Raw genomic sequence first — 10,958 nt, 5'->3', positions numbered from 1 at the left:
TTTGGGGGGGGGGGTCTATGCTGGCCTCTGGGAAGCAGTGTCCTGTGTGGCTTCCTGGGAGTCTCACAGGATGGCAGAGCCGGGGGTCGGGGTGGGGGTGAGCTTTGTGGGGGGTGAGGGAGAGAAAGGCAAGGTTCTGTCTGGGGCAGGAGTCCGGCACTGGGCCCTACTCTGTCCTGACTCTGTGGGACCCAGGCCAGATACCGTCCTCCCTCTGAGTCTCCCTGACCCCCAGATTCGCCCTTCTGCCTCTCACCACCTGCCCATCTCTGGAGGCCAGTTGGTTACACTGTCTCTTCTCTTGGGCTCCACACCGCCAGCTCCGAGGTGCTAATGGGTCCCTTAGCAAGGCGGGGTTGTGTGTCGGGGTGGGCCCAGCTGTGCTGCCTCCCATGCATTGGGAAGAGCCTGCTCACCCACACCTCAGCTCCCCCTAGAGCCCGGGCTCGCTGGGCTTCTATGGGGTGACCCTGACCTCTTCCCTCTCTGAGCCTGGGGTTCTGGGTGCAGTGAACTGGGTGCAATCAGAGATGGCAAGTGCCTGCTTCTCCTTCTAGATAGTTCCTCATGAGCAGGCCCTGCATCTTGGCCATCTGTGCCCCACCCCCCTGTCCAGGGGGCTCTTCTGGCCTTAACCATTTGTGGTCACGGACCCCAGTGCCCCAGACCAGCTGCTAGCATGGTGGCGGAGGGGGGTACAGGGGAGAGTCTGGGGTAGACTCAGGAGGCCTGGACTTGTTGAGGGCCCAGCAGACACTGATGACCCCAGGGACCATCAAGACTTGGCTAAGAACACACCATGAACCTGACCCAGAGGTCATCCTGGTGAGGACTTGGAGGAAGGAGAGGGGGAGAGGAGGAGACAGGCCGAATGTTCCTGCTTGGAGCCCCAAGGTCGTTTGTGGACTGTGAGACACGACGGGCCAGGTCCCTTTGCCTCTCCTGGGCAGCTGAGCCAGCTTAAAGCTCAAGGGATGGACAAAATGACCCTTTCCCAAGGGAGCTATGGGCCAGGCCTCCCCCAGAGCTGCCCTGTGCAGGACTCACTGTGCATATGCAAAGGGAGAGAGGTGGGGGGCTCCCTCTGGCCAGCTGCTCAAGGGGCCAGAGAGGCACAGGGCCAAGGTATGGGCCGGGCCCTGGGTGGGCTGAGGCTGCAGGGGGAAAGGCTGCGACCCTCTCTGTAGCGCTGTGCAGAGCAGGAAGCTCACAGAAGGGCCAGGCTGCCTGCTCAGACCCGAGGGGTGATATTGCCTCCGGCTTCCCATCCACCACCCCTCCCCGTGACAAGGGCGAGCCCAGACACCTGGACAGGGCGAGGGGCCTGCAGACACCAGGGGTATACTGCTCCCGAGGAACAGGGCTTCCCCAGGCCAAACCACTAGCAGTTTGGTGAACGTTGAGGACCCAAGTGGGCGGAGCAGAGAGGAGGTCCGTGTGTGCCCTCTGGTGGAATCAGGCCACCTCAGGGTGAGGAGTCTTGGGCTGGACTTGTGAATTAAAGGCGGGACCATGAGCACCTGGAAGAGGGCACAGTGGGGTCACTGAGAACAGGGCGCACTAGCCTCCTCCTCGCTTCCTCGTTTGAACTGAGGGGGGCTGGCGTTGCTACTGCCCCTCTGGTTCCCAGCAGGCCTTTGGCAAAGTCCTGCACAACTCCTGGTGGGTGAGCCGCTTGGACGTGCAGTTGCGACCCACCATCCAAAGAGGGCTGGGTAATGGGCCAGTCCTGGATAGCAAGAGAGCCCCAGTCCAGTCCTGCTCCACACAGGGCCCACCTTGGCCTGGGTGAGACTCCGAGGGTCGATGGGCATGGGTGGGAGGGCAGCCCGGCCCCCACAGAGCCGGGCTGCAGAGCCTGCCGGGTGCGCTGAGTTAGAGAAGGTGGCATTGACAAGAAAAAGGTCCGGGGCCTGCAACTCAAGTCTAAATCTCCCATGTCCCCACTCCATGTTGTGGCTTAGCTGTTGTGAGGGCCGGGGGAGTCGCTTACAGAAGGGCCTGTGAGCCGCATTAACAGAGCCGGAAGAGGACAGAGGAGGGGCCTGCCACGTTGGGCTGGCTGGTGTCAATGTCAAGGTTGGGTCTGGCCCTTCCAAAGGAGCATGGGACCACAGTTTCAAGAGGAACTGCTGGAGGAGCTGGAAAGGCCTGGCTTAGAGAACTGAAGACTCAGGGCTGAAAGAGGCAGAGGTGCAGCCAAGAAGAAAGGCAGTAGACTTGGGGCCCAATTAAGGTAGTGAGCTCCCTGTCGTTGGAGGTATGCAAGTGGAGGCAGAGGTGGCTTGGGCAGGAGTCAAACATCAGATGGAGTTCCAAGCAGGTAACATTTGAGGTCCCTTTCCACTTGAAGGCTCTTGAATGGAGCCTATTTTGGTTACAGGGGCCCAGTCTTGACCTGGAGTTGGTTGGGTCTTGGGTGGCCCCGCCCACTCAAGTAGCCACTATCTGGACCAGGTGGGACACCGTTGGGGCCCACTTGGGGCTTTGACTTTATCCGGTCCTTTCTCTCTACTCCCATTCCTCCTTCCTTCCTCTCCAATTGCCCTAAGAGGGGTGGGGGGGCCCTGCCCCTACCTGGCCTCCTCTCTCTGACCCTAGCCTCACGTCTATTTCTTGCTGTGGGCAGGGCAGACCAGGGAGATTTCTGTTTCCTGCAGCATGCCTGTGTGTCTGTCTGTGGTGCCTTTAAGTGTGCGTGTGTTGGTAGGTGTATCTGTCCCTCTGTGTCTGCCTCCACTCAGTCGGACCCCCTCCGGGGCTCCGCACCTGTGTCCCCGGTGAGCCCTCTCCAGGGGAGAGCCCTGGGGGCCTGGCTTCTCTGGGGTTCCAGGTGGGCTGGATCAGGCTGGCGGGCCTGCCCTCTGGGGAGGAGGCAGAGCATCTGCCAGTCAGGGACACGGGCACACTCGTACCTCCTGGGGACAGGGACAGTGCCACCCGTCAGCATCCTGGGCATGCTCTGAGGCCCCGGCCCGGCCACACAGCCGGCTGGACACAGACAGGACGTTTAAAAAAATAGAGAGAATTTAAGCTTCCCAAAAAAGAGACAGGGCCGGAGAAGGAGGTGATGGCGGCCATGGTGGGGCTGGGAGGGGAGTGGCCGTCTGAGAGCGCGGGGTCCCTGGAGGCGTCAAGGTCTCTGTGAGCAGAACGGCCCCTGCCCAGGCTGTGCCCATCTTCCTCTCTGGTTGTGCCCGCTGGGGACTTCAGCCAGGCCTGGCTGGCCACTGGGAGGGCACCATATGGCTGTCTGCAGAGTCTGTGGGGCAGCTCCTGGGCCGCCGTCCCCTCATCCCTGGCCCAAGCGTCCGTCCGTGCGGCCTGGCAGGCCCTCAGGAGGCGAAGTAGGAGCTCTGCATGGAGTAGAGGCGGTCGATGGGGTTGCCCACCCGGGCCTGCAGGGAGCCCACGTCTGAGGAGCCGAGGAAGCAGTCGCTGAGGCTGGTTAAGGAGGTATCACTGTCAATGTCATGGAAGATGGAGTCGTTCCCTGGGGGGACAAACGGGGTATCAGGACCAGGGTCCCAGCTGGGGCTCCTGGGGACCCTGTCTGCCCTGTAGGTTGTGGGGGATGGGGAGGTACTGGGAGGCACAGAATGCCTGCCCGCTCACATCTGATCAGAGACGTGAGGGGCTGTGGGGGGCCCTCCGGGGCACACTCTCACGTTGGGAGGAGGCAGGGGGCTGTGTTGGCCAGGCCTGCCTGGGGCCCTGAGGTAGGAGGTGGTTAGCAGGGCCCCAGGCCTGCCCTGCCCTCCCAGGCAAGGTAGGGGCAGGGGCAGTGCTGGGGGCGACGGCGGGGGTGGGCGGCTTACCATAGGGGTTCATGTGGTCACCTGGCATTTGGGGCGGCGTGAGGCCCTGCTGGAAGGGGTCACTGCTGCCGTAGGGACTCTGCTCCATGGCCACGATTGGCTGCTGCGGTGGGGCGAGGGGCGTGTAGGAGGCCATCATGCCCTCCATCCGGCTCGACAGCACCTCTGGGGACAGAGCACATGTCCACTGTCCGGCTCGGCCTGCCCCAAAGGTTCCCTGGAGACCCTGGCGCTCCCTCCGGGGAACCCTCCTCCCAGCAGCCCAGAAATATATCCCTGGCTGTTTGTCGCCAGCCTTCCAGGGGGTGTCCCCCACCCAGGGGGCGGGTCATTGAGCACAATTTCTGCCCCTCCGGTCTCCTTCTCCAGGGGCACACTGCAGCCTCTCCTGAGTCAGCCATCAAAAGCCAGGCCACCTCTCTGGCCACCTTCCTCGCTCCAGGAGCCCTGCCTCAAGCCCATAGGGAGGCAGACCCCTGGGCAGGTCAGAAGGATTCCATGAGTGAGCTGGGCCCTAAGTTTGGCCAAGAAGATCCTAGAAGGCTTCCTGGAGGAGGGTCCTTACCTCGCCCCCAGGGTGACTTAAAGAGCCAGCTCTGAGCAGGGGGTGGCATGTGTGCTTACAGGGAAGTGAGAGGCAGGGCAGGAGAGGAGGAAGAGCCCCCCGGGACCCGGGGGGCTGAGGGGTAAAGCAGAGAGTGGGCTGGGCTGGGGACAGACTGGTGGGCCAGCTCAGCAGACCATGGAGAAAGGCTGGCAGAGAGGGGAGCTGAGGTCAGAGGGGAAAGGGCTACGGGAGAGGAGTTGGGGGTTAGGGGGAGACAGGGGAGGAGGGGCTTGAGGGACACTGGACAAGAACCCATTGCTCCAACCTGGGATGGGGCAGGTGTGGCGGGGGTGGGCAGGACGGCTGATGAGTTTGAGGGGACGTGGAACATTCTTGGGGAGACAGTGTCCAGAAGGCAGTGGGGATGAAGGGGTGGGACACAGAGGACGTGGGTGTCGCTGCAGAGTACAGAGCGGGGGTGGGGGTGGGGGTAGGCTGGATACTGAGGCTGTCCCTTAGACGCTCGGAGTCCTGCCGGGTCCTGGAGAGAAGAGACTATCCACTGGTGTCCCTGGCCCTGCCCAGGAGCCCCCATCTCACTCAGGCACAGACAGCCTGGGGGGCCCATCCCACTTCAGCAGTTCCAGGGGGCTCCCCGCATCCCAGCATCTCTGCCACGTGCCCTACAGAGCTTGGGAGACCAGCGCTGGCCTGGACTTGGCTGGAACAGCAAAGCTTTGGCAAAGCCCAGTGTGTTGGGGAGCTGTGCTCAGCAGTAGGACACCCCCCAGCACCCTGACAAGCTTGGGGCCGCCCTGGGAGGCTTCCACGGAGGCTGACTGAGCTGCAGGGGGTCGTGTTGGGTGGTGCTCCAGGCTTGGGGTAGAGGCCTGGCTGTGACTCCGAGGAGCTGAGTGATCGCACACAAGTTCCTCAATCTCACTGCGCCTCAATCTCACCGCGCCGCAGGCTCCCTATGTGTGAAATGGGCTACGGTCATGTCGTCCCTTGCAGGGATCTACGAGTAGTAAATGAGACAGAGTGCCGGATGCCAAGTGTGCCAACAGTTATTGTTTTGAGGAAAGAAAATCTGCCACCCCTGGTGGTGGTGTGGGTGAGGCACTGATTGGGTTGCCAACATCCAGGTCGCTGGTTCCGAGGGGAGGAAGATGAGGCTGTCTCAGAAGCCCCTAGAAGAGTTTGATATCAGTCAGAATCCACTCCTTGGCCGTGGGCTTTGTGTGTTTTTTAATCTCTCCTCTCCGTCAGTCCCAATACATCCCTAGTTTAGCGGGCTGCAAGACAGACACTCCCTGGGCTCTGAGCATCCTTGGTGGAAGGGTTCTGAGAGATGCTCTTACAGGAGACTGAGTGCCTTCATCCCTCGGGTGCAGGCTGAGCCTGAGCAGCTCACCTTGGCCCAGCCGCTGGGAGTTCTGCTGCTCCTGCTGCTGCTGGTGCCTCCGAGCCAACTTCTTCATCTGCAGGGGCCAAAGCACAGTGGACTGTGGTCCCGCCTCCCTGTTGCCCCACCCACAGGCCATGCTCCACCCACATCTGCCCCCCTTGCCTGCTGCTCCTTCCACTCCCGCCTCAGAACGGTTTGGGCAGTGCAAGGGGTGGGGGGCGTCTCACCTTTGCTCTTTGGTTCTGAAACCAGACCTGGACCACACGCACACTGAGGCCTGTCTCTGCCGCCAGCGTTTCTCGGACCTGGCGGGAAGAGAGGGCAGGTCAGGCTGGCAGGGGCAGCAGCTAGGCAGTGGCAGGGGTGGGGACCTGGGGGTGGAGGGGGAAGGTGGCCCGTGCAGGGAGTTTCTCCCGTCCCACCCTGCTCCGCCCGCTGCCCCTCACCTTTCTGCAGGGCTTGGACGACACCTCAAAGGAGGCCTTGAAGGCTCTCCGCTGCTGCGTGGTGAGGATGGTCCGAGGCCGCTTGGGCCTCCGAGGGTCCTTCCCGTCGTCCCCGCTGCCCTTGCTCTGGCTGCCCTGCCCCTTGGCCGGCTTCATGTCTCCATCCTCATCCTCGCTTTTTACTGTGGGGGATACAACCTAGCTTGTCAAGGGGGTGGGCCAGACACAGTCTGTCTTTCTCCCTGGCTCTCCACCCCGCCTCACTCCCTTTTCCAGGACCCAGGGGAGGCCTGGGCCCCAGCCCCAGCCCTGCTCTGCTGACAGGAACATTCCCAATCTGGGAGCCTGTCTGCTGGGTCTTGGGGTGGTTTAGGGTCCCAAAACCTCAAGAGGCGGCCCATGGCTCCCCCTGAGGTGGGCCTGTGTCACCATCAGGGCCCTTGAAAGCGGTGGTGAGCTCCCCGTCCATCGGTCTCTGAGCAGGGCCCCACTATGCATGGAATTGCACACACATCTGCATATATGCCCGCCGAGGCGCAGGCATGCACAGTATGCTTCCGGTATATGCGCACAGGGACACAGGCTGGTGCTCACTGGAGGGACGCACGGGCAGGCACAGACACATGTGCACATAGAAGCAGCTGCACATGCGCTTCCCCAGACATGTTCCTCCAGCATGTGCACACTGCCCCTTCTGAGGCCAGAGTGCTGGAGATGCAAGTCTCCGGGGCCCCGCAGACCCCGCACCGCGCACAGCTACTGGGCATCTCAACTGGCCCCATTCTCCAGAACTCTCTGGGGTCTCCCTCAGAGCACGATCCCCTATGGAGGGGCAAGCCTCCTCCCTCTAAATTTTCCCCTGGGTCCCCAGGGTAGCCCTGGTGTGAGAAAGCCGTCACACACTCTCTCTGATCCAGCCAGGGGCCTGCTCAGGATGGACAAATGGATGGGGAGCTCACTACCTCTACCAAAGGCCCTGACATGATAAAGCCTTTCCTCGGGCCAACCCACAAGGGGAGCCAGCAGACCAGGACGTCTCCTCTGGACGCTCTGGTCCAAGGCCTTCTCCACTCCTCCCATGATGACAAGGACACCAGCTGCCTCCTTCAGACTCCCCTTCCTGCCCAGGGTCCCAAGTGGGTCCGGTCAGCAGCCAGAGAAGAGTAGAAAAATTCTCCTCCCCCTGGAAAGGGGGGCTTTCCTTCCACTAGAGACCTCCAAGGAGCCCTGGTGGTGCACTGGTTACACATTGGGCTGCTAACCGCGAAGTGAGCAGTTTGAACCCACCAGCTGCTCTGTGGGAGGAAGGGGCTTTCTACTCCTTAAAGGAGTCACAGTCTCAGAAACCCACAGGGACAATTGTACCTTGTCCTAAAGGCTCCCTATGAGTCGGAATCGACTCGATGGTAATGAGTTTGTTTCTGTCTAGTGAGAGGGCTGCAGGCCCGCTACCCAGCCAAGATAGGGAATAGGGCAGGGCACTCTGCTCCCCACTGCTGGAGGCCTTGGGGGCCCAAGATGGGGAGGACATGTCTGCTCCCCGCCCTCAGATATCACCAGCCTGAAGACCTGGTGTTGGCCACCCCTGCGATGCTGTACCATGGCAAGGCCATGCCAAGGAAGAGAAGCTGAGGGGCAATGTGCCAGAGGCCAGGGTGTGTGTGTGTGTGTGTGTGTGTGTGTGTGTGTACGTGTGTGTGTGTGTGTGAGTGTGTGCGTCTACACAAGTGTACCTCCCTGGGTGTGGGCTTTTGTGTGCTTGGATCTTTGAGGACCCGTCTATGCACACATATATGTGGGGCATATGCACTGGTGGCATCGTGGGTTTGCTAACCACTGAGCCAGCAGCCCCAAGCCACCAGCCATTCTGCAGGAGAAAGATGAGGCTTCCTGTTCCCATAAAGGACAGTCTTAGAAGCCTACGGGAGCAGCGCTGCTCTGTCCTACAGAGTCACCCACCCCAAGTCGGAATCCACTCCATACTCGATGGCAGTGAGTATAGGTGACTCTGTTCCTGGGTGTGGGGTTCCCAAAGTACATGTTGTGTGTGGGCGTATTTGTGTCACGTATGGAGGTGCATAAGCACGTGCGCCCCAGGTGGTAGCATCCACAAGTGCATCATGTGTGTGCGTTTGCATATGTGCACACGTGTGCATGTATGTGTGTGTGTGGGTGTCTGTAGGTAGCTCACGACCTGGGGTCAGGAGAAGGCCCTCTCTGGCTGGGACCCCGACCCATAGCAGCACCCTGCCGGGCCTTCCCCCCCAGCGCCAGGCCAGGGCTCACCGGAGTCGGACTCGTCGGGGCTCACGGAGCTGAGCAGGTCCTTCTCCTTCTCGTAGTCGCCCTTGCACAGCAGCTGGCCCTCCTTCAGCACGAACTCGTCGCCCTTGCGTAGCTGCCGCTCACACACGCAGCAGCAGAAGCAGCCCAGGTGGTACACGCACTCCAGCGCGCGCATCACGAACTCCGTGGGTGCAATCTTCTCCATGCAGCCGCTGCACTTGGCTGCGAAGAGCCTGGGTGGGGGGTGGGGTGGAGAAAGAGGGAGACAGGCATGTTGGGCTGCACTCTGGGTTCCCTCTCAGAAGCCACTGCCGGCTAAGAGCCTCTCCTGCTGCCCACCATGCTGACTCTCTGGCACACCTAAGAGAGACCCTCTTAGTACAGGGACAGAGAGAGTGGGAGGGCCCTGCAGCCCCACTCCTCCGGTTCCAAGTCCCTGGACCACCTTAGGGTGCTGCCACTTGGGCCCTTCCCGAGCAGGCACACTGGCCACTAGAGGGCAGCGTGCAGGTCCAGAGGGCAGCCCTGGTCCAATCCACCTTGTCTCTCAGACTTACTCAGCACCCTCCCTGTTCCTCTCCTGCCCTCACCCTGATATCCGAGCAATTCCTAGTCCTGTCCAACCCACCAATCGGTCTGAGCTGCTGCCTCAGTCTGGCTCCCTCCAACCCACTCTCCACCCAGAAGACAGAGGGGTCTTTCGAAAGCCCACACTGATTATGCTGCATCCTTGTTCTGAATTCTTCCACGGCTTCCTAGTCCCTGTAGGAGAACATCCAAGTCCCTGAGCCTGGCAATCAGTACCATCTCTTACAAGTTTGGGCTCCCCACGCCACCTGCGGCCCCTGGGAAGTCTGTATTTTCTCCAACGCACCATCACGGTGGTCCCTTATTAGTTCTTGTTCTGCCCCTGGCCTTGGCCAGGGTCTATTCATCCCTCTCTTTCGGCCCAGGCACGTCTGCCAACAGATCCTCACCACGTGTGTACCGTATGCCAGCCACTCGCCTGAGCATTTTACTTGCAGAAGCGATTTAACCCTGGGGCCGTGACAGGAGACAGGAGTGGTTATTAACCCCATTTTAGAGATGAGGATACCGAGGCACTGCCACTGAGAGATGGGGCTGCTTGCTCGGGGTCATGTGGGAAGAAAATGACCCAGCTGGCTCCCGAGAGTAGGTCTGAACTGGTTCCTCGTGAGCACAGGGTACCATCTCCCCAGACAAAGCTGGGCAGGGTCTGTGCAGGGCCCACACGGGCAGTGCGACTCCCTCCTCTCCCCGGACTGGCTGACCACACCTCCCAGCCTTTCCACCCTTGTCACGTGCCCCACTCTGTGGGAACTCAGCCTCAACCACACTTTGATGGAAAAATTTATGAAGAATCAAATTATTGCTGCTGGGAGGGAATTAAAACCATTTTTCATTCCCTGCGTCCCTGGGCCACGTCTGCGGGCGCCACCTTGGGAGTGCTGCGCGCATCCCATCCCTCTTTATGGCCCGCCATCGCGGGCACAGATTACAGCTGCAATTCTCTGCTAATCGGTTCTGGAACAGAAACGGCCATCAATGCGAGGCACTCGGCCTGCCTGCTTCCCGGGGCTGCCATCAGCGCCGCCTACAGCAAACTGGGGCGGGGGGTGGGGGGGTGGGGGGGTGGGGGCGCCATGGACAGGACCACTCTAGCTCTGCCTGCCACCCCAGCATGGGCAAGAGCAAGAACAAGAGCAGTCCCAGTGACCCCTGCCACCTACCTCTACTCAACCCAGCAGGCTCCTACTCATCCTGCAAGACCCAACTCCAATGCCCACCCCTCTGGGATAGCTCCTCTGGTACCCCAGTCTGGGGAGGCACCTCCTCCTGCTTCCCTGAGCTTCCCCCCAGCCTCAGTTCCCACTGCTCTGAAGTGAGGATGTCACCAGGACCTTCCTCAAAGGGCTGTGCTCAGGAGTCAGTGGTACCAGCGGGTTATAACAGGATGAGTGAGTATCATATCACATTGGCATGACCATGGGAGTCACTGTTAGCCCCCAACTCCACGGGCTTTCACATGATGGGACCTGGCTCTACCAAATCCTCAAGGAGGTCCCAGTCCACTGAGCAGCTCCGTGGAGCCCCCCAGGGGCAGGCTGAGGCATGACCACACCCAGGCTAGGCTCTGGGTTCTAGGCTGGCCAGCCTCTGCTAGCCCCCCACGCTGTGCCTTTCCTCTGACTGCCCCATCCTGCAGCAGGCGTATAGCCCCACCAGCAGAATGGGGGCTGGAGCATAGCTCTGACTTGGCCCTTGGGCTCTGCACCCTCGGGCAGAGACAGTCTGCCCACTAGCAGCCTTGGACAGCAGCCTCTGCTGAGTTTTAGGCTCTAAGGGACGAGGCTGGGGAAGGAACCCAGGGGTGCTCTCTGACAGAGAGGATGGCCCTGCCCTACTCTACCACCACCACCACCACCACCACC

General features: G+C 61.0%; 1 protein-coding gene across 1 annotated transcript in view; it reads right to left on the bottom strand.

Annotated features, from left to right (window-relative positions):
• Positions 1-108: 108 nt before the first annotated feature.
• Positions 109-10,958, bottom strand: part of LMX1B (LIM homeobox transcription factor 1 beta) — a 22,393-nt gene continuing 11,543 nt past the window's right edge. Inside the window, exons 3-8 of the mRNA XM_045288507.1 lie at positions 8,506-8,738; positions 6,220-6,401; positions 6,001-6,078; positions 5,780-5,846; positions 3,819-3,983; positions 109-3,493 (exon numbers count right to left, since the gene is read on the bottom strand). Coding sequence (XP_045144442.1) covers positions 3,336-3,493; positions 3,819-3,983; positions 5,780-5,846; positions 6,001-6,078; positions 6,220-6,401; positions 8,506-8,738 — 883 coding nt within the window. The 3' untranslated portion in view covers positions 109-3,335. The remainder of the gene's footprint in view (positions 3,494-3,818; positions 3,984-5,779; positions 5,847-6,000; positions 6,079-6,219; positions 6,402-8,505; positions 8,739-10,958) is intronic.

The sequence above is a fragment of the Echinops telfairi genome, unplaced genomic scaffold (assembly GCF_000313985.2).
Source record: "Echinops telfairi isolate 266 unplaced genomic scaffold, ASM31398v2 ScPeMD7_22;HRSCAF=79, whole genome shotgun sequence".
NCBI classification, from domain to species: Eukaryota; Metazoa; Chordata; class Mammalia; order Afrosoricida; family Tenrecidae; genus Echinops; species Echinops telfairi.
The sequence above is the reverse complement of the archived record's forward strand: the minus strand, read 5'-3'. Positions and strand labels throughout refer to the sequence as shown.